This window comes from Jaculus jaculus, chromosome 1, assembly GCF_020740685.1.
Source record: "Jaculus jaculus isolate mJacJac1 chromosome 1, mJacJac1.mat.Y.cur, whole genome shotgun sequence".
Classification (NCBI taxonomy): Eukaryota; Metazoa; Chordata; class Mammalia; order Rodentia; family Dipodidae; genus Jaculus; species Jaculus jaculus.
This window is the reverse complement of record NC_059102.1, coordinates 116470165-116491750: the sequence shown is the minus strand read 5'-3', so window position 1 is coordinate 116491750 and position 21586 is coordinate 116470165. Positions and strand designations below refer to the sequence as shown.

General features: G+C 37.3%; 1 protein-coding gene across 3 annotated transcripts in view; it reads right to left on the bottom strand.

Annotated features, from left to right (window-relative positions):
- Positions 1-21586, bottom strand: part of Fsd1l (fibronectin type III and SPRY domain containing 1 like) — a 106734-nt gene that overhangs the window by 33136 nt on the left and 52012 nt on the right. For all 3 annotated transcript variants that reach the window (XM_045160484.1, XM_045160491.1, XM_004656979.3), the window contains exons 5-6: positions 8889-8911; positions 4019-4140 (exon numbers count right to left, since the gene is read on the bottom strand). In XM_045160484.1, coding sequence (XP_045016419.1) covers positions 4019-4140; positions 8889-8911 — 145 coding nt within the window. The remainder of the gene's footprint in view (positions 1-4018; positions 4141-8888; positions 8912-21586) is intronic.

Genomic DNA, 21586 nt, shown 5'->3' with positions numbered 1-21586 from the left:
TCCTTCAGGAGCTAGCAACATAAGTATGTTATTGTTCACATGGACAATAGATTTTATTCAGTTCTGAAACAAAACAAGCTATCAAACCATGAAAAGAAATGGAGGAAATTTAATACATATTACTAGATGAAAGAAGCCAATCTGAAAAGGCTACCAGTATATAGATTCTAACTATACGACCTTCTACAAAAGGCAAAACTATAGAGTGGATGAGATGAGTAATTACCAGGAACTGGGAGGAGGAAAAGATGAAGAAGTAGGATGGAGGGTTTTGAGGGCATTAAAACACTCTGTACAACAAACACTACGATTTCAGATACATGTCATTAGACACTTGCCTAAACACACAGAATGTATAACATCACAGTTAATCTTAATGAAAACTGTGGACTTTGAGTAACAGTGATATGTTAACGTATATTCGTCTCTTGAGTATGGGATGTTGATAATGAGGGAGGTCTGTGAGTGTTTACGTATATTATAGGAAATCATACCTTGCACTCTGTGTTGCTGGAAAACTAAAACTGTTCTATAAAATAAAGTGTATTTTTAAAAAGTGATCAATGCATTAAAAGATACATTTTTAAATAATTTTGCAATAGGGAAGCTCTTTTAAAGAATAGATATAAAAATGGGATATATTTACTTGAAATGTATTTTTTTGAAATATGGCTATGAAACCATTACTATAAGCTGACTCAATAGAAAAACTAACCAACATGGCAAATGATATACCACATGTAGAACAAAGACTGACTTATTTAATGTGGTAAAAGGTTCTACATACCACTAAAAAAAATAAAAATCCCATTAAAAAGTTACACAATCATGAATATAAAGTTCATTTTAAAAAGTGACTTATGATAATATGATAAATGCACTGATACTTAAAGAAATGAAAATAATCAGATAACTTATTTGTCATTATTATATTAGGAAGAAATAATAACCTTGAAGACTGTTTATAAGAATACAGTCACTCCCTATTTTTAGGGAAGTATAAACACTGAAATTTGATAATTGAAATACTCAAATTTAAAATAAGTATGTACTTCCACTTCCAGGAACTTATCAACAAGATATAATGGTACATCTTTGTAAAATATCTAAGCATGTTAATTACAGTATTTTCTCTAATAGAAAAGACCATAATCTTTTTTTTTCTTTTTAAGAATTTTACTTTATTTTCAATCACTGAGAGAAAGAGATAGAGAGGGAAATCTCTGACACTGTAGATGAATCTCTTCAGAAGCTGCCAAGAGGTGTCATCAAGACCATAATCTTAAATACCTATCTAGAAGAAATAATTCCTACTATGTGGTCAGAAACAAAACTAAAGTATATCTCCCATGATCAACAATGAGTTCCTACAGTGTGTGTGTGTGTGTGTGTGTGTGTGTGTGTGTATGTATGTATGTGTATATATACATATATATATACATATATGTGTGTGTGTGTATGTATGTGTGTGTGGGTGTGTGTGTATATATATATGTATGTATGTATGTATGTATGTATGTATGTATGTATATATGCTTCAATTTGAAAAAAGGGGTCGGGACTGGAGGGATGGCTTAATAGTTAAGGCGCTTACCTACAAAACCAAAGAACCCAGATATGACTCCCCAGGACCCATGTAAGCCAGATGCACAAAATGGTGCATGCATCTGGAGTTCCTTTGCAGTGGCAAGAGGCCCTGGTGCACCTACTCTCTCTCTCTCTCAAATAAATAAATAAAATAAAACATTAAAATGAGGGTGGAATCTATTTTAGGTTTATAATCAAAAGACACCGTTATTTTAGGAGGTCAAAATTACCAAGTATTAGCAATCATGAGATTCTACCTAAACGACGATAGGTACATGCACGGGCACATGCTCCTTCTGATACAGAACAGCAGAGGCTTTCTGTAGAGAAGACAACTGGGAAGCCTACAATGAAAGAGAAAGCTACTAGAACTATGATAACCTTTCTTGTTCCAATTAAAAGCAGCCAACACAACACTCAGGAAACTTTAATAAGCAGTGCCAGCAGCTTTTCTTTCTAGTTGCTGCAATTCATCTCTCCTCCTCCCTAAGGTCGAAATGATTTTAAGAGTACTCTACGACTAATAGTTATGTGAAGTTATGAAAGTTTAGAGCCATACTAGTGGTAAAAGAGAAATATTCTATGTGATTTCAAATAACATATTTTATTTTCTGTAAAGGCTTTAGAAAAGTCATTTTTAAGAAAGTTCATCTTTTGAGATATACTTCACACCCTGAAATTTAAGTCCCTATCTCCCACAAGTACACATACGAATGTCTTTAGTTGTGGCCCAGTACATACCAAGCAGACTATCTACCAGTGAGTTACATCCCCAACTCACAGGGAGATTTAAATGCTCCACTTTAAAGTAAAACCTAAGTTAACTAGTTATCAGCAAACTTTTAATACTAACATTTTTAAATTTTCAAAACTAAAATAAAATCCAGCTCCTTGACAAGGTACCTGTATGTAGTAAACTGAATTAACCACTTAACATTATCTGGAACTCTAAGCAAAATGTTGAAATATGTTTATTTCTCTTTTAATATGAGCTTCACACTAGGGAGAGGCCTGTGAATGCAATCCAGTACTGATGCTCCTCATTTTGCCACAGAACAGCATCATGTTAGACACATAATGAACTGATAATGTTGTATGTCGAAAGTTCCCTATGCAAAGTCAGTGGGATCCCACAGTGTGGCCACGCAGTAACTCATAGTACAACACTAGGTCTTTCCCCTTAGCAACAGCTACTGGGTGCCAAGGCCCACTGCCCCTGCCCAACATCCTAAGAGTGTACTGTACTGCATAATCCCAACCCAGGAAAAGATCAAAACCCAAAATAAGGTTTCTATTCAATTTGCACCATGTTTGCTCCATTATAATGCACAAAAATCACAAGTCCATTAAGCTAGGGACCATCTGTAGTTCTGAAGAATCAGCATACAAGTAGCAACCCACTAACAAGTGTTCTTTCTACCTTCACAGCTATAGTTCCTTCTTTCGTCTTTCTCTTTTATAGACTCCTCTAGAACTTTCATGTCTACCATACAAGTTGATGTTTCATTTGTGTTAGCCTTCCCGGGTTCTGCTATAGCTTTACAGCTACTAATCTAGTCATTCAGAGTACATATTCATGGAAAAAAAGAATAGCTTCATGTGATCATCATTCTCTATTCAAAAACAGTTAATTTCAAAAGAAGCACACCCTTTTCAAAAACCTGTAAATGAAATTTCACTTTCAAGAGTCTCTGATTCCCCAAATCACTATGTTCAAATAGTTTTAGCTATCAGAATATTGCTTGTGCTGAAAAAATTATTTAGTGCTAAAAATAAAAAAATGAGAACACTAATAAAAACTTATGTGGCTCTTTCACATGAGGGAAATAATTTGGAGCTCAACCTTAAATGGTTTGAGCTACTAGAATATCCTCAAACTAAAACTCTACAGTAAACCAATGTTAACACCTTGTATTAAAAGCCCAAAACCACAACACTACCACCACCACCACCACCATCATCACCATCAGAACAACAGCAACAACAAAACACTAACAGCTACCAGTTGCTGGGTTTTAACTACATGACAGATACGATTACAAATGTTTCAGAAGAATCCATTCATTTAATCCTTATAAAACCCTAAAACATCATCATTACACTTTAAAGATGTAGAAAATGAAGCAAGGTAAATGACACCAATTAAGCAGCAAAATTCATATCTAACAAATCTCACCTGAATACCCATTACTATTATTTGCCCAAATAGCATAAGTGATATGCCTTAATAAGTTTCTAAAAATTGCTTTACTACCAGTAAAACAATTATCTAAGATTAAAAACTAACAAATTTAACTATGTCTTAGCTGAGTGAAGTAAAAAAAAAAATCACACTCTACTTCTTTAACTATGTATCAATGTTTATTACAGAAAAAGTTCTTTTAGGAAAATTTTCTTTAGTCAAAAGTGCACATGTAATGCATGTATTTACCTGGCAAAAACTTCAAAGTTTGCAGCATCTGTCTTTCCTGAGAGAAATCCACCATTAAATGAGTCATGTTGTCACTGACCTTTGGTTTCAAAGAAAGGCGAAAGGCTGAGGCCATTGTGACTCTACAGTAAACACAAACATACTTTTTAAAATAAAATAAATGAATGTGAAATATCAAATCTTATATAATTTATAAAATTAAGAAGCAAAAATTCATTTAATGATTTCAGAGACTGTAACACTAGTAAAGAATCAAATAAAGATTTGCTTTGTCTTTTGAAAATTGAGTGCACAACTGAAAAATAACTCTTAAAGACATTTTAAGATAACTTAGCAACTCCAACTATTTTAATAAAGTTTCACACATGTTACTAGCACAAGAAACAATATCCAATGTAAATGACCTTTACCCGACCAAACATTCATTTAAGCCTCTATAGTCTCAATCTCACTGACTTCCTGATGCCAGCCTCATTCCTTTTTATACATCAAAAAAAGAGAATGGTATATATAAGTTTATTCAAACATATTTGCTAGTATAGCTACACTACTTTCCCTAAACAAGAGCAAGACAGTAGGACCTAAGATTATATAGAGCAGTACCTGCTAAAGATAGGTCATGGATGAGAAAGTAAAGAATTGAGATCATACACAGTGAGTACATACTAGTCAGATGTCACTCTGCTATCTACATCAGCTACCATGGAAGAATATTATGAGAAAACTCCCTGTGAAACCTATGTCATAGAAATGATGAGACTAATTTCTAGATTAAAACTTAAAAGTTTTATGAATTAATGTGTTAAACAAACACGTATTAGATGCATGTGAAGTAAAATACAAAATAAAAATTGAGCCATCTCAAATTTCAAATTTTTCATGTTATAAAAATTTCTAAAAGTACTCCAAAGTAATTCCCATAACATCTTGGGTCAAAGAGTGACACAGAAGTACTATTTATGATGTTCTTCTAGTGCACAACTGGAAAGAGAATACAAACAGAGCTAGAGGAACAAGGAGAACCACAGACAATCAGAACTGCCAAGTCTAGCCAAGAGCTCACTGGATGAGATGTTAGGCTGCTGCTGTGTTCAGTTATTTTTATTCCTTTTACAACTAAGAAAGCAATCACTTCAGTAATAACAATGAGTAAACAATTGATTTATCAAGAAGGAAGTGCTACGTTAACGCTTTATGGGGAAGGAAACTCGTACTGATTAAATGCTTACTATATGGCAAATATAAACACTGAGAAGTCTATACATATTATATATTGATTCTCAAACAATAAACTTTAAAAGAATACTAATTGGAACAAAGCCTAAATTTACATATGTTGCCCTTTAGAGCCTCAAGTATATTTTGATTTAAAGACTTCTTACAGATTATATTCAGATGCGATGTTTCAATAAATACTCACTGAGATCAGTGAAAGAGTTTGAGCATGCTTGGGTTTCTTCTAATCTGTTTAATGAGAAATGTTAAGAACAATGAAAGCATTTTAAAGAATTTTAAATCTGAAATTGATAAAAGCTATTGAAACTTGACTTAATCACTATGAACACAAAGGAGAAGAAAGTCCAGAAGTGCATTAGGAAGGTCTATCAAAACCTACAAGAGGGCTGAAGAGATGGCTTAGCAGTTAAGGCACTTGACTGAAAACCCAAAGGACCCCAGGGTAATTCCCCAAGATCAATGTAAGTTAAATGCACAAGGTGGAGCATGCATTTGGAGTTCATTTATAGTGGCTAGATACCCTAGGACACCCATTCTCTTCCTTTCTCTCTGCCTCTTTCTCTCTGTCACTCTCTTTCTCTCTCAAATAAATAAATAAATAAATAAAACTGAACACTTACAAGAGCCAGGCATGATGGCACACACCTTTAATCCCAGCACTTGGGAGGCTGAGGTAAGAGGATCACTGATTTTGAGGACAGCCTGCTACTACATGGTGAATTCCAGGTCTGCCAGTGCCACAGTGACACCATACTTCAAAAAAAACAGACAAATAAAAACAAACTTGCAAGAAGGGAGAGGAGAATCAACAATAACAAATTCTGTTTGAAAATACCATAATGAAACCTCATATTTTATATGTTAATAAAAGTGATAGGAATTGTGAAGATGGCTCAGCAGTTACAGGCACTTTCTTGCAAAGCCTGCCAGCTCAGATGTGATCCCCTAGTATCCACATAAACCATTTGCACAAAGTGGTACACACAGTTGGAGTTCCTTTGTAGTGGCAAGAAACCTTTGTGCACCCATTCATTCATTCTCAGCCATCCCCTCAATTAAATACATAAAATATTTTTTAAATTTTCAAAGAATCTAGAAAAACTAAAGGAATTAAAACTAATTTTTGTCAATAAAAGCTTAAACTAATCTATATAAATAAGTTCAGATTTATAATACTGCTAGGTAGGGTGGCACATGTCTTGATCCCCATACTAGGGAAGCTGAGGTAGGATGATCACTATGACTGGGACAGAATGAGTTCCAGGTCAGCTTGAGCTACAGTGAGACCCTGTTTCAAAAAACAAAACAAAACAAACTAACTAAACAAAACAAAGAAACAATACTATAATCCTTCAAAAAACAGAAATTTTATTCTTAAACTGAACCAATTTAGACTAACGGGCCTCATATGCATGTTTTAATTTACTTTGACTCTTGGATTATTTCTTACATTAGCAGCTGAATTAAAAGATCCTTTCCACATATTTCTGCAAACAGAAAATAACTATGAAACATGTAAGCAGTTTGTCATACTAACAAACTAATCTTTCTCCCTCCTTTGTGCTCCTTCTAGAATCAATAATTCTGACTCAATGCCTCAATTAACTATTTCTTAGTATTACTAAGTGCTCAGAGGTCTTCCCCAATGACTTGCAAAGTTCTAACAATGTGTCATGTACCCTGCTTAATGTCACACATTCCCCTTTGAAGTCCACCTCTGCTTTCACATAAGAGAATAATATTTCTGTTGTTTGGTCGAAATAATAATCTTACGATGACTGCTTATTTTCCTATTATAGAAGACACTGACAGAATTCCTAGAGCTTGCTTCCTGAAGAGCAGGAACCTTACCTAGAAGCCTAGACTTTAGGAAGCTAAAAACTGAGTGTAAGAAATTAAGCCAAGATCCAGAAACACTCCTTAAATAGGGAGCAAATCCTTTGTGGGTAGCCAAAACAAAACAAGCATTCAAGTGTAGGCTTAAAACAAAAACATGGAAAAATAAGGAACTCTGACTCTTGAAATCACCTGGATACTGGTGGAATCTAGTCAAGAGGCTAGCTAAGAAGAAAGGACAGAGAAAAGAAGTTTCTAGGAAAAATGTAGCCATGGAAACTGGCATTGAAATTAAATTCTGACCAGAAAATCTGAACAAAAGAAAGTGATAAGGAGTAAGAATGGGAGTCTGGGAAGTACTGAAGTATAGAATCCTGAAATGACAGATCTTTTATAAAATCTCTCATAAGATCTCTCTGGACAGCCCAAAACCTGGTTAGGAAGTGACCACTAAACCACAAAATCTGAAACCACAGTAAAATAAAATGGAATAGTACTTATAATATAGCTTGGTTATAAGATGGGTTACTGCAGGCAGATCCACAGATACAACCTAAATCTACAAAGCACTGTTCTATGTAGAATCCATTCCTAACACAGTGTTTTCACCCTGCCACTCTCTTCATGCTAATGGGCACAGTGCCAGGCATCTACGTTCCCAGATATTTGGGAATTGAGGCAGGAGGAACACTTGAATCTAGTGTTCAGGGTCTCAGCATAGTGATACAACATAGTGAGACCTCTTCTCTCTCTCTCTCTGAAAAAACAAACAAACAAAAAAACACCTCATAATCTTTCTATATGCAGGATTTATAAGAATGATCCACACCATGAATCACTCTGTATAAAATATACAAAAAGTAAATGCTAGTATTTGTGTGAAGAATGTTCTGAGTATTGTGCAAATCTTGCTCCTAGGTAAGTAAAAAAGCAACAAAAGAAAATTAAAATTGAAATTCTCTGCGAAAATTTGCAATAGACCCTGGTTTTTACAATTCATAATAAATATCTCTTGATTATCTCATAAGAATGCACCTAGAATCACAGCAGCATCTGCAGAGCTGTGCCTTTCAGAGAATCTCCTAACCTCAGATAAATCCCTAATTTCACAATCACATTGTGGACAATGCTCAGGAAGTCCCATGTTGCCAGTAACTTCTGTAACACTGATGGGTTCCTTCAAGCGAGTACTAAATTCCCTCTTGTATTCCTGGCTCTACCAATGAGAAGCAACTTCTATAACAAAATACTTACTAATAACTTGAACTTTTTCTTCTCACAGAATATAAGATGTTGGTGGCATTAGAAATAGAAGGAGATGGCACCAGGAACAGAACAGAGTGATAGTACAAAGGTGTTAAATAGGATGGCAGTGAAGTAGGAGGGCTTTAGCTCCTGAAAACTATTTAAAATACTACACATCTATGAAAATAAGATCCACTCACATTTAGATTTAAGAATAGGAAAAATGCATTCCAGGAAGATATTTTTAAATTATCCAACATAGTTCCATCTTCATTAGTAAAACTAATTATGAACTGTTCTAAAACTAAAGCTAACTATATTATTATACCAGAAATGAAATTCTCTTAAGAAATATATAACTATCCACAACTATGTTCTGAAAATGTGGTTTTAGAAAACCTTACTGGATATGACATATAGCATATTTCTTTATTTTCTATGTAGCCATTATGTATTTATTTTAGCCAAGAAGGTAATAAAAATGTTTTTTTCTGAATTTCATTTCTGACTTCAACATTGATACTTAAATAAAAATGTAGGTTTTATACCATACCTATCCTTGATCTGTCTGGCAGCCTTGGAGCAAATCAGGGAGAAGAGAAAGAAGGTAGTTAGTGCTTTACATGCAAGTTCAATGGCAGTGACATGCAAGAAAAGTTAGGATATAAACCCTGCAACAGATTAGTTCATATTCACCAAAAAAAATTATAAAAAATTTGTATAGTTCACATAAACTTGCATAATGTGATGTTAGGGCTATAGAAAATCCATACCTCATATAAATTACCTTAAAAGGAGAAACATTTAATACCTCAAACCAATTCCAAGTGGCTATAACTTTTTTCTTACCTTTAGATTATCAAAAACACTTTCATTCACTATGATATTCTTCAACTAGATCAATTTCTTTCTTGGAAAAGCTTTCAGAATTCATGAGTGCTTCCTTATTAACACATAAAACTAGGCTGCAAATATTTTACTCCAAAGAATGAAGTTGTAATGGCAGAAACTCATACACATAGACCAGAGAACTTTCATTTACAATGCAGACTTTTCTTCAGGTCATTTTATAGAACTATAATAAATCCTACCAAAGATTTTCTCCAATCAAGTCAGCATAGTTAGCACAGCTGACATAGAACATTGCTATTTTGTGGAACACACTATTCCTAGGACTCACATATGGCTGGTACACAGTAATATTTAATAATTAAATACAGCTGAATATACTTAAATACAGCTGAATGCTAATTAGACGCTTCTGTCCTTTGGTGCTAACATTGTTTCTACTTGATACAGGCCAATTTAGAACCATTCTCTAATATTTTGGCTTGAGAACCATTCTAAAAAAGAAAATAACCAAGATTCTTTTGCCTGTGTATATATATGAGTGGTGTGTGTGTATGCATGTGTATGTTCACATGTGTGCATGTAAGTGTGGAGACTACAGGTTAACATGACATATCTTCCCCAATCACCTTCTACTTTATTTACGGAGGCAGTATTTCACTTGGACCCACAGGTTGCTGATTCAGCTAGTCTAGCTAACCAGCTTGCCCAGGGGAACACCATCTTCAACTTCTGAGCACTGGGATTACAGACAGAGTGCCCTCTTTTACATGCCTTCTGGGGATCCAAACTCCTGTCCTTGGACTTGCATGGCAAACACTTTACCCCCTGACTCCCCCTGCCTCAAGAACTCAGATTTAATAGATCAGCATGATAACAAGTTCCAGGATTACCATTAATCAACTCTGTGACCTTGTACAGTAATCATTTTATTTCTTCACCAATGGATTTGGGTTCTTAATGATTCTGAAAATCCATACCCACAGCAAATAATCCAATTTTGTGACATCTCTAAGTCCTTAAGTCATAAAACTAGTTTGGCATCATCATTTGTAATGAATATTGTTAGTTAATTACATTGATTTTTAAAAATTACTGTTATGTAGCTAGAGTAAAAAGCAAAGATTTTAACCTGGGTGCTAAGAGAAGGAAAGAGGACTCCTTTCTGCACCTGACATCTCTTTATAAATTGAGGGAAAGCTACTAACGTCACTCTCTTAACTGTGAAAATCCAGAAAAGGAACAGATTAGTAGTCAGAGAATGCAGGAGAAACTATTGTCTCTGTTTTCATTTAATATATGCAGCCACAGAACTGAAAATTCTGGGGCTCTCTTTCATGTAGGTTCAGGTTTTATTTCACACACTGTGTGACTGAAGACATGGAGACTATTCCACACAGTAAGAAAGCAAAAGTCTCAAACTTTGAAACTATTTCTCTAAAAGGGCCCAATTTCAAGAAATGTCTTAAAATAGAGAATAAGTTGTTGGTTTTTTTTTTTCCTAGAAGTTCTTCTCTCAAAAGCAGAAAACTATCCAAAGGATGCAGTTTGCAATATAGCTGGATTTCTCTTTGTTTCAATTTCAAGGGTGGTAATTTTGTACATTTGACATCCCCCAAATACCTAATGCACCCAGAATTCCCTGCTACTCCATGGCAACTACAATTACTTGAACCTGTATGATTCTACTTGGTGAGTTTTGACAAAGCCTCAGTGAATACCTACATTTATTCTTAGGTCACAGGCCTATATGCTATTGGCAGGCCTCTAGAAAACGTTATCATTAGCCTTATTCCTTTTCTCAGCATCATCATTTACATCTTCTACTGTAATCCTGCTGTTTGCAAAAAATTCACTTCTGTTTAAATCAGATTTGGTTCCTCCCTTCTTTACCCTTCCTTACTCATTCATTCCCTTCTTGTATCTGTTAATTGTTTTTGTTTTTTTAAAACAGATTCACACTATACCCCAAGCTGGCCTAAAACTCATGCCAATCCTCCTGCCCTAGCCTCCTGAGTGCTAGGATTATAGTGTGAACTACCCTACATAGCACCTGTTAACTGTTTTTAATATCAATTCATAATTATTATCCTTTAATTCATCAGTTATAGGAGCCTATCACCTAAGACTAAAGTTTCTTAAGTAGAATTGTAATAACAATACAAGGAATTATTACAAATAAATCTTCAGTTACCAACTAAATATAAACAAGCTAAACCTGATTAAAAACAAGATTGGAGACTGGAGATTGCTTAGTGGATAAGGCGCTTGCCTGCGAAGCCTAAGGACTCATGTTTGACTCTCCAGGTCACACATAAGCCAGATGCTAGGTAACACAAGTGTAAGGTCACATGCATCTGGAATTTGAATACAGTAGCTGGAGGCCTGGTACACTGATTCATATACCCCCCTCGCATTTAAAAAAAAAAAAAAAAGGAGGTTAGTCTGTTGGGCTTGCCTCCAAGACAAAACAAAACAAAACAAAACAAAAAAGATAAAGATCTGATTTAGTTTATATAAAAATATATACCAAGGTATGTCTCTGTATATATATGAAGATATTGAAACATTTTCCTTCAGTGAATATATCAATCATTTTGAAGACTAAACACCTCATCTTTTCTGTACTATAAAAAAACTGGACCATTTAAATGTTTTCTTAATAATTTAATAAACAGATCTCTTATTGTGATGTTGGACCATTTGGTACTATTCAGAAACATCACAGTAATTGTGGTGGCTTGATTCAGATGTCCCCCATAAACTTGGTGTTGTGAATGCTAGGTCCCCAGCTGATAGCAATTTGGGAATAAAGCCACTTGGAGGCAGTGCATTGTTTGGGGTGGGCTTATGGGTGTTATATCCAGCTTCCTCTTGCCAGTGTTTGGCACACTCCTGTTGCTGTTGTCCACCTGTCTATCCTCTCCTCATGCTATTGTTTACAAAACCCCTGCCATTGTGGAGCTTCCCCTTGAGTCTGTAAGCCAAAATAAACTCCTTTTTCCCACAAGCTGCTCTTGGTTGGGTGCTTTCTGCCAGCAATCCGAACCTGACTGCAACAGTAATTGTGGATTTCCTGATTGGTTGGTAGTCACCAATAATTTTAAGAATTTCTTTAGATGAAACTGCTGTTGAACCAAAACTGTACTTAAAAACCTATCATTTTCAGGACTATTGATAACCTGTGCATTTTCCCCTTAAAACTTTACCTCTGTGTCATAAGGTCCAACTCACTCAAATTCACTTCAGTAATAGTACCTTTGGAAATTACACCCAAAGTCATATATATAGGTAGGGATAATTCTTTATCATAGCAAGTATTTTTAAAAATTTATTATTTTTGTTCACTTTCATTTTTAAGATCTTTTTATTATCATAATCCCCCTTCCATTACTTTGTCTTGTCCCTGCTCCCAAATCCCCTTTCATGGAAACACTTCTTACCAACTATTCCCTCCCTCTTCTACTATGCTATCTTCCCCCCCACCCCCCCATGTATGTATTTATACTAAATATTAGCAGGCAAAGGTGACTTTCAGTTCAGCCTTCTAAGCCCACTGACCTAAGCAGCCCCTCATTTGTAGGTGATTTCCTACAAGCCATCTTCAGCAAAGCAGGCTTTGATAACCACACACTTTTTTCCCTTGCTTGTTGGAACAACTTTTTATCTATGAGAGAGACAGAGAGTTGGGGAGAGGGAGAGGAAAGAGAGAACTGGCATGCTAGGGCCTCTAGCCACTGTGATCAAACTCCAGATGCATGAACCGTTTTGTGTGCATGTGTGACCTTGTGCAGTGTGCACACATGACCTTGTGCACATGTATCACCTTTCACATCTGGCTTATGTGGGTTTGGGGGAGCTAAACCTGGGTCCTTAGGCTTCACAGGCAAGCGCCTTAACCACTAAGCCATCCCTTCATTCCTGAACAACTTTAGTACTTCTTGGGCATGAGCTTTGGAGTTCCCCATTTCCAAACATCTCTTTGTCTTGTTTACTAACCTTAGAAAGGGCTTCAGCTTCAGCCTGTCCTCTGTCTAGAAGAGGCAGGTATTGCTCCCCTGTTTCTTTTTCTCTTGTTATTTTGGGTGTTCCTCTTCTCATGTATCTTGATAATTGTTGTTGTTTTATTTTCTCAGCATAGCTCTACTTAGCCTTTAGGCCAATCTTTCTTTTTTCTTTTTCTCTTTCTTATCCTCATCTCTCCCTCCTTCCCTTTCTTCTTCTTAGAACATTCATGAGCTTTCTCTGAAGTTTTTCTCAAGGGAATCCAAATGATGCCCATATATCTTGTGGTATAATTCAAAGCATTTCACTTTGTAGCATAGTATAATACAGAGCCCCAGGATGAGAAATGCTTTCAATCTTTGGGTAGCAGAGACCCAGGAGCTCTACTCCAAACAGGAAAGGTTTATTTTTTCCTAATATCACTTTTTAAAAATTATTTTATTTAAAAAGGGGGAAAGAGAATGGGTACAACCAAGGCCTCAAGCCACTGCAAACAAATTCCAGATGCATGTGCCACCTTGTACATCTAGCTTACATATGTATTGGGGAGTCAAACCTGGGTCTTTAGACTTCACAGGCAAACACCTTAACCACTAAACCATCTCTCCAGCCCAACTTTTCTTTTTTTTTTTTTTTAATACTTATTTATTTATTTGACAGAGAAAGGGAAGAAAGGGGGGAGGAGGAGAGAGAGAGAGAGAAGGAATTAATGGGTACACCAGAGCCTCAAGCCACTGCAAATGAACGAACTCCAGACATGTGTGTTCCCTTGTGCAGCTGGCTAACATGGGTCTTGGGGAATCGAACCCGGGTCCTTTGGCTTTGCAAGCAAATGCCTTAACTGCTAAGCCATCCCTCCAGCCCTGCTTTTTCTTTTTTTTTAATTTTATTTATTTATTTATTTGAGAATGACAGACACAGAGAGAAAGACAGAGGGAGAGAGAGAGAATGGGCGCGCCAGGGCTTCCAGCCTCTGCAAACGAACTCCAGCGCCCCCTTGTGCATCTGGCTAACGTGGGACCTGGGGAACCAAGCCTCGAACCAGGGTCCTTAGGCTTCACAGGCAAGCGCTTAACCGCTAAGCCATCTCTCCAGCCCTGCTTTTTCTTTTTTAAAAGAAAGAATGAAAAGGATTTCAAAATGCTTTTTCCCCTTATGTCAGAGGGTAACCTTGGAAAAAAACCAAAGATGCCTACCAGCTGATTCCACATATTAGACATTTTTTCATAAATGTACTGTTTTTAAAATCTATGATCATTTCACAGCATTTGCTAAAAAAATTACTGTAAATTGGGCTGGAGAGATGGCTTAGCTTCTTGGCACTTGGCTGCAAAGCAAAAGACACAGGTTCAATTCCTCAGGACCAATATAAGCCAGATAAACAAGTTGGCTCATGTGTCTGGAGTTCATTTGCAGTGGCTGGATGCCCTGGCATGCCCATTATCTCTCTCTCTCTCTCTACCTGCCTCCCTCACTCTAATAAATAAATAATTTTTCATTACTATAAATAACTTGAAATAAACTTTGAAATATAGTACTAAATATACCTACTTCATGACTAAGTATATTTGCCTATAATAAATAGCAGACTGCATTTCTATAAGATATCAACATTTACAAATAAAGGTGGTAATTAAGGTATGCTTAATACATATTTCACTTGCTCCTAAGTTGTCTTCAGAACTAAAACATTCATGCTTTTGTTAAAAGTCCTCATCCTCTCTCAGCAATCCCGACTTTAGCCTGGAGAAGGAGCTTCTGCCCATACTTCTGTACTGAGCCCCCACCCCTTCCATATCAGGTCCTCCCTGTGCTCAGAGTGGAGGCTGGCTTCATAATACTTGTGGACAGCACTGAGTGAACTCCTGCTCAGCCCCTCTATATTTAGCCCTCCCAAAGCTCAGAGTGGAGGCTGGTTTCACAATTCCAGTGGTGGGCTTTTGAGAGTCAGAGGAGGGAAACACACTTAGCTCATTTTCTCATTGAATCTGTGACTGAATGCAAGGGACACTGTTCCACTTTTACCTCACTCTGTAGTTTTTATTCCCAAGTGGGCACTCATGGGTAAGAAGCCATTCCCTCCCTTCTAGTCTGACAAGTGAATTTTAAGGAGGTGGGCAATTATATACTGACTTAGAAATTGTCCTGATCTGCTCTTTTCACTGGGAGGGCTCAAAGTCTTCACTCTTCATGAGAACTGAAATACTAACACTGGTAGAGGGTACAAGCTATATTCTAAAGGCCAACTATTGACAAAGAAATTAGATTTTATACAGTACTGGCTGCTTTTCATTCAAAAATAACTCTAGTGATCTAGATCTCATTTGTTGGTGATTCTTCTGCATATATTACTATCAACCAAACTTCTAATAATTTAAAAAATAGATGAAAGTATGTTCTGAAATCCTTTCCTATCATAGCCTGTCTTCAATATTAAGTTCCCATGTACAGGCATAGAAACATGATAATTTAAGGATTAGCCCTTGAAATACTCTTTGAAGATAATGAAGTATACATAGACCAAGGGTTGGAGAGATGGCTTAGCAGTTAAAGACACTTGTTTGTAAATTCACGAGCGACCCATGGAAAGCCAGACCCAAAGTACAGCATGCATCTGGTAATAGCAGTAAACCCTGGCATGCCCATACACACAAACAAATAAAATTGTAAAAAGAGAGAAAAGACTTACTGCATGGGATTTAGCCAAGGCTATTTGTTTTTGTCCCCATGAACTATATTACTCTGATTTAAGGACTTTAACACAGGATATTCACAAATAATATACCCTAAAAGAATTTTTCAATATATCTAACAATATTCTGCTAGTCTAATAATTGACCTTTAAAGTCATTCTTTCTCATTTTGTCAGCAGCTAGAGGATGCTTAAAGAAGGCTCTATAGATCCTACAGCTGGTTAGGAAGATGAACTAAGTTTCTGAGCTATAATCAAATCATTATCTGGATGTACTAGGAAATTGTAAGAAGATAAGCATGTCCTTTAATTTAAAAATTCATATTTACGACTAGGAAAGAGTAACAAATATTCCATTGAGGGTTAGGAGGTGTGGCTTAGTGGTAGAACAATTGCTTAGCATTCACTCTGGGTTCAATTCTCACATTTCCAAGTCGTTTAAGCTGTTAAATATACTAAAACAAAATATTAAGATAGGAAAACCAAGGTGGGGGCAGGGGAGATAATTGGTATGTTAAAAGTACTTGCCTCCCAAGTATAAGAATCTGAGTTTGGGCTGCAGAGATGGCTTAGCAGTTAAGTGCTTGCCTGTGAAGCCTAAGGACTCCGATTTGAGGCTCGATTCCCCAGGACCCACATTAGCCAGATGCACAAAGGGGTGCACACGTCTGGAGTGCGTTTGCAGTGGCTGGAAGCCCTGGCATGCCCATTCCCCCACCCACTTCTCTCTCTGTCTGTCACTCTCAAATAAATAAACAAAAAAATTAAACAAACAAACAAAAAAGAATATGAGTTTGATCCTTGGAATCCACATAAAAAAGACAAGGGTGGTAGCACACATCTGTAATCCCAGTGTTGGACAGGCGGAGACAGGAGAACCCCTGGGGCTTACTGCCTAAACCAATTTAGCCTAAATGGCAAGCTTCAGACCCTGTTTCAAAAAAGGTGAACAATATTTCTGAGAAACACTCAAGGCCATCCACTGGCCTCCAGTTGCAACCATGCAGACATGCATGTGCACCAACAAACATGTATATACACATATGTGTAAAAAGTTATAAAAGAAACAAATGGTTTGTTAAGGAGAAAGAGAAAATATACAAGGTCTGAGAGGAAGCAAACTAATCCAAAAATGTTAATAGTTTGAAAGAAACTTTTATCACAGTTTTTCTAAGGATCAGCCCCTAGTTATTTGTATATATATGTGTGTGTGTATGTATTTTTTATATATAATATATATTATATTGGGACAAAGAGAAAGGCAGATAGAAAGACAGCAAATGGGCATGCCATGGCCTTCAGCCACTGAGAACGAACACCAGCTGCATGTGCACCCTTGTGTGCATGGGGGACATTGCAAGCTTGAGTCACTGTGTGTCTGGCTTACATGGGACATGGAGATTTGTGCAGGCAAGTGCCTTAACTGCTAAGCAAAATCTTTGTTTTATTTCAATAGGGTTCCACTATGTAGCCTAGGCTGACTTCAAACGCACAAGCCTTCTACTTCCACCTCTTGAATGCTGGGATACAGGTGTGTAAACCCAAACTAACCTATTCCTATCTAAATACAGCTGAATGCAGTTAGTTGTTTATGCACTTTATGTTTTCTATACTTGAGCATTTTGTAATTTTCTATCTTCTTTGATCCCAGGCTGTCAGCTATTCATTCCTGCTGTTATGGTTATGCTCATCACTAACTGCTGTCCTACTCCTCTAGCAGGAGAATCTGCTGAGGAATTGGAAAGAGAAAAATAAAAGTTAATAGTTCCATGTTCAAATTAATGGTCAACAAACCCTAAAAAAGTATTGTGAATATATGATATTAACTTCTTTCCATAACTTTTGACACATATTTTGATGACTCAAGACATTTTTTATTTCTGTAGGTTTCCTGGTTATGTTACATATATACAAGGTATGACATGAATCGCCACACAGGTGGTTTCCTAGAGTATTAAAATACCTTCCCTCCCAATAAATATGCTTGATATATATTACTGAAATACTTTAAAGATATAACTCCATTGTAATGTTATTTATTCTTTTTCTCTCTCCTGCTTTTTTTTGTTTGTTTTTTTCAAGGCAGGGTCTCACTCTAGCTCAGGCTGACCTGGAATTCACTATGTAGTCTTAGGGTGGCATTGAATTCAAAGCAATCCTCCTACCTCTGTCTCCTAAGTGCTGGGATTAAACATCATGCCTGGCCCTCTCCTGCTTTATAATTTGTGTGTGTGCATGTGTGCACAAGTTTGTGTATACCCGGGTCTCTTGCCACTGCAAACAAATGCTCATCCACCTTTACTGAGTGGCTGGGGAATTCAACCTGGGCCATCAGATTTGCCAGCAAGTGCCTTTAACCACTGAGAAATCTCCTCAGCCTCTCCCTTTTTCTTTCTTTCTGGAAACCGAGCACAGAGCTTTGTTCATGCTAGGGCAACACACTACCACTGAGCTATGAGTGCGGCACTCTCATACTTCCTTCCGTGCAAGTCCTATCATGGGCAAAGGTAAATTCACTTACACTTCTCCAAACTTATGAATTAGTCTACTGATTTATTTTGACTTAGTTCATTAAAAGAAACTTATTTTTTTTCCCTTTTTTTCAAGGTAGGGTCTCACTCTAGCCCAGGCTGACTTGGAATTCACTATGTAACTTAAGAGTGGCCTCAAACTCATGCAGTCCTCCTACTTCTGTCTCCCAAGTGCTGGGATTAAAGGCATGTGCTACCATGCCCAGCTATTTTTTTCCTTTGTGTTGCTTAATTAACATACAGTTTTAAGTATTATTTACTCTGGCATTTCAAATACAATTTGTTGTAGTTGATTTTTCTATTTCCTTATTTCCCCCCACATATACTTAAGAGCTTGGAGGGTGACTCAATGGTACAGCACTTGTTTAGCATCCCCTGGGTTCAACTCTTATAGCAGCTGCTGAGACAAAACACCCAACCAAAAGCAGCTCATGGGAGGAAAGGGTTTATTGCAGGCTTACAGTTTCTATAGGAAACTTACATATCTGCAGCAGGGAGGAGCAGCTAGCTCTCAAAACACAGTAGATGGGACTAATTAACACCTCAGGAACATAACTACTCCAGCAAGAAACTACTTCCCAAAGGCTCCAGCAGCTGGGGATTAAGTAGGCAGCTTAAACATATACACTTGAGACAAGGGGATCTTTTACATTCAAACTACCAAATTCCATCCTTGGGCTTCATAGACTCATGATCATATTACAATTAAGGGGCATTCAATGCATCTTTAAAAGTCCCCATAGTCTTTATGAATCCTAACACCACTCAAAAGTCCAAAATCTCATCTGTGATTTAAGACTCTCTTAATCGTGAGCCCATTAGACAAAAACACATTATTCCAACACTAATGGACTAGCATAAACATTCCATTTGCATAAAGTAGGCATAACAAGGAGAGGCTGGACCAATGTAATATCAATAACAAGAAGGGTAAACATCAAATCCTACAGCTCTATGTCTAGTATCTGGGATCCATGATAAAGTCTTTGGGCACCAAAAGACCCAGTTCTTCCCCTATACTATGCCACTTCATTTTTATGCAGATATACCCAAGCCAAAGTGAGTTTTCTTTGGCAGCCATTCTACCCTCCTGGCATCTCCAAAAGTCTGGAGTGTCCACTACAACTCATGGTTCATCTTCATAGCTCCATACAGAGACCTTACAGGATCTTAACCCATTTTAATCTGGCACATTTTCACAGCTCCTGGAACTGTGTGCATTTCATGACCCACTTTCCTGCATTTTTTCATGATTCCTAAATCAGTAATATGTGGGTGTCACCATTACATCTGTAAATCAAAGGGGGGAATAAAGCTTGACCTTGAGGAGCAGGAACTCCTTCAGCATTCTTTCTTCAAGTTGCTCCATTAAAAGAATGTCCAGGGGCTGGAGGGATTGCTTAGTGGTTAAGGTGTTTGCCTGCAAAGTCAAAGGACCAAGGTTCGATTCCCCAGGACCCACATTAGCCAGATGCGCAAGGGGGAACACACATCTGGAGTTTGTTTGCAATGGCTGGAGGCCCTGGCATGCCCATGCTCTCACTCTCTCTCCCTCATTCTGTCAAATAAATAAATAAAAATAAAAAATTAAACAAAAAACAATGTCTATTCTTACTAGTTTGAGCCTTCTTCAGTGGGTTAGGGTGTGCCCTCAGGACATCTTTCCCATCTTCCAGTGCAAAGCACCTGGCCCCTCATCAATGGTGGAATCTCTTTAACAATTGCAGCTTAATTGGCCAAGACCTAGTCTGTACCTGTGACTTCAAAACTTGCCAGACTTTGTATCTTTCATTATCTTTTTGTTCTGTACTTTTCACCAAACACATCTGTCCATTACTTTAAATTCAACTTTGCTCAAATTCTTATGACATAAGCAAAATGCAGTCAGCTTTTCTGCTAGTAGTCCAGTTCTGACAAAACTTTCTTCCCTCTCTAAAACCTTATCAGCCAAGCTTTCACAGTCCACATTTGCATCTTTTAAACTCAGCAGACTGGCTCATCAAGGTGTGCTTACAGCACTGCAAGGTTTCTCTAGTCCAAAGTTCTAAATTCATCCATATGCCTCCTGCTAAAAAGTCCCAAAGGACCAAAACCACAAGGTCTGATTCATTGCAATGACCCCACTTTTGGTATCAATTCTAAGTAGCAGTTATGTTCTTTTTTTTTTTTTTTTTTTTTGAGGTAGGGTCTCACTCTAGCCCAGGCTGACCTGGAAATCACTATGGAGTCTCAGTGTGGCCTTGAACTAATGGCAATCCTCCCACCCCTGCCTCCCGAGTGCTGGGATTAAAGGCGTGAGCCACCACGCCCGGCAGCAGTTATGTTCTTGATGCTAGAACAAACACCCAACCAGAAGCAGCTTATAGGAGGAAAGGATTTATTTTAGGTTGACAGCTTCTAGAGGAAGCCTGATGGAAGCTGGCTCTTTTCTTTTTTAAAAAATTATTTATTTATTTATTTGAGAGCAACAGACACAGAGAGAAAGACAGATAGAGGGAGAGAGAGAATGGGCACGCCAGGGCTTCCAGCCACTGCAAACGAACTCCAGATGCGTGCGCCCCCTTGTGCATCTGGCTAACGTGGGACCTGGGGAACAGAGCCTCGAACTGGGGTCCTTAGGCTTCATAGGCAAGCGCTTAACTGCTAAGCCATCTCTCCAGCCCGAAGCTGGCTCTTTTCATCACATGTCTGCAGCAGTAAGGAGCAGCTGGAGAAACTAGCTCTCAACATAAAGTAAGCTAGCCTAACAAACCCCAGGTCAGCAACTCCTCAAGCAAAGATCTATCTATCAAAGGCTCCACCAGCTGAGGACTAAGTAGGAAGTTTAAAAGTGAACACGTGAGGCTCTGGGGGACATTTACATTCAAACTACCCCAATCCCTATCATTCAAAAGGAGAGTAAAAGTAAAGTTCATCATTATAATGCAAATATTTGGGCTAAAAATGTTATGCTTTCAGAGAACATTTTTACTTCTTGATTTCCAAGGCAGGTCCTTGCTATGTAGTCCAGAATTAATTGAATTAATCCACTGAAATAATGTTCGTCCTAACTCCACCTCACAGTGTTGGAATCATAGGATGAATAACACCATGCTCAGCCCACAAGTAACTTATCTCTACTTTAAAGTTCTCAGAAAAACAAAACTATAAAATAATACTAACTGGATGTAAATA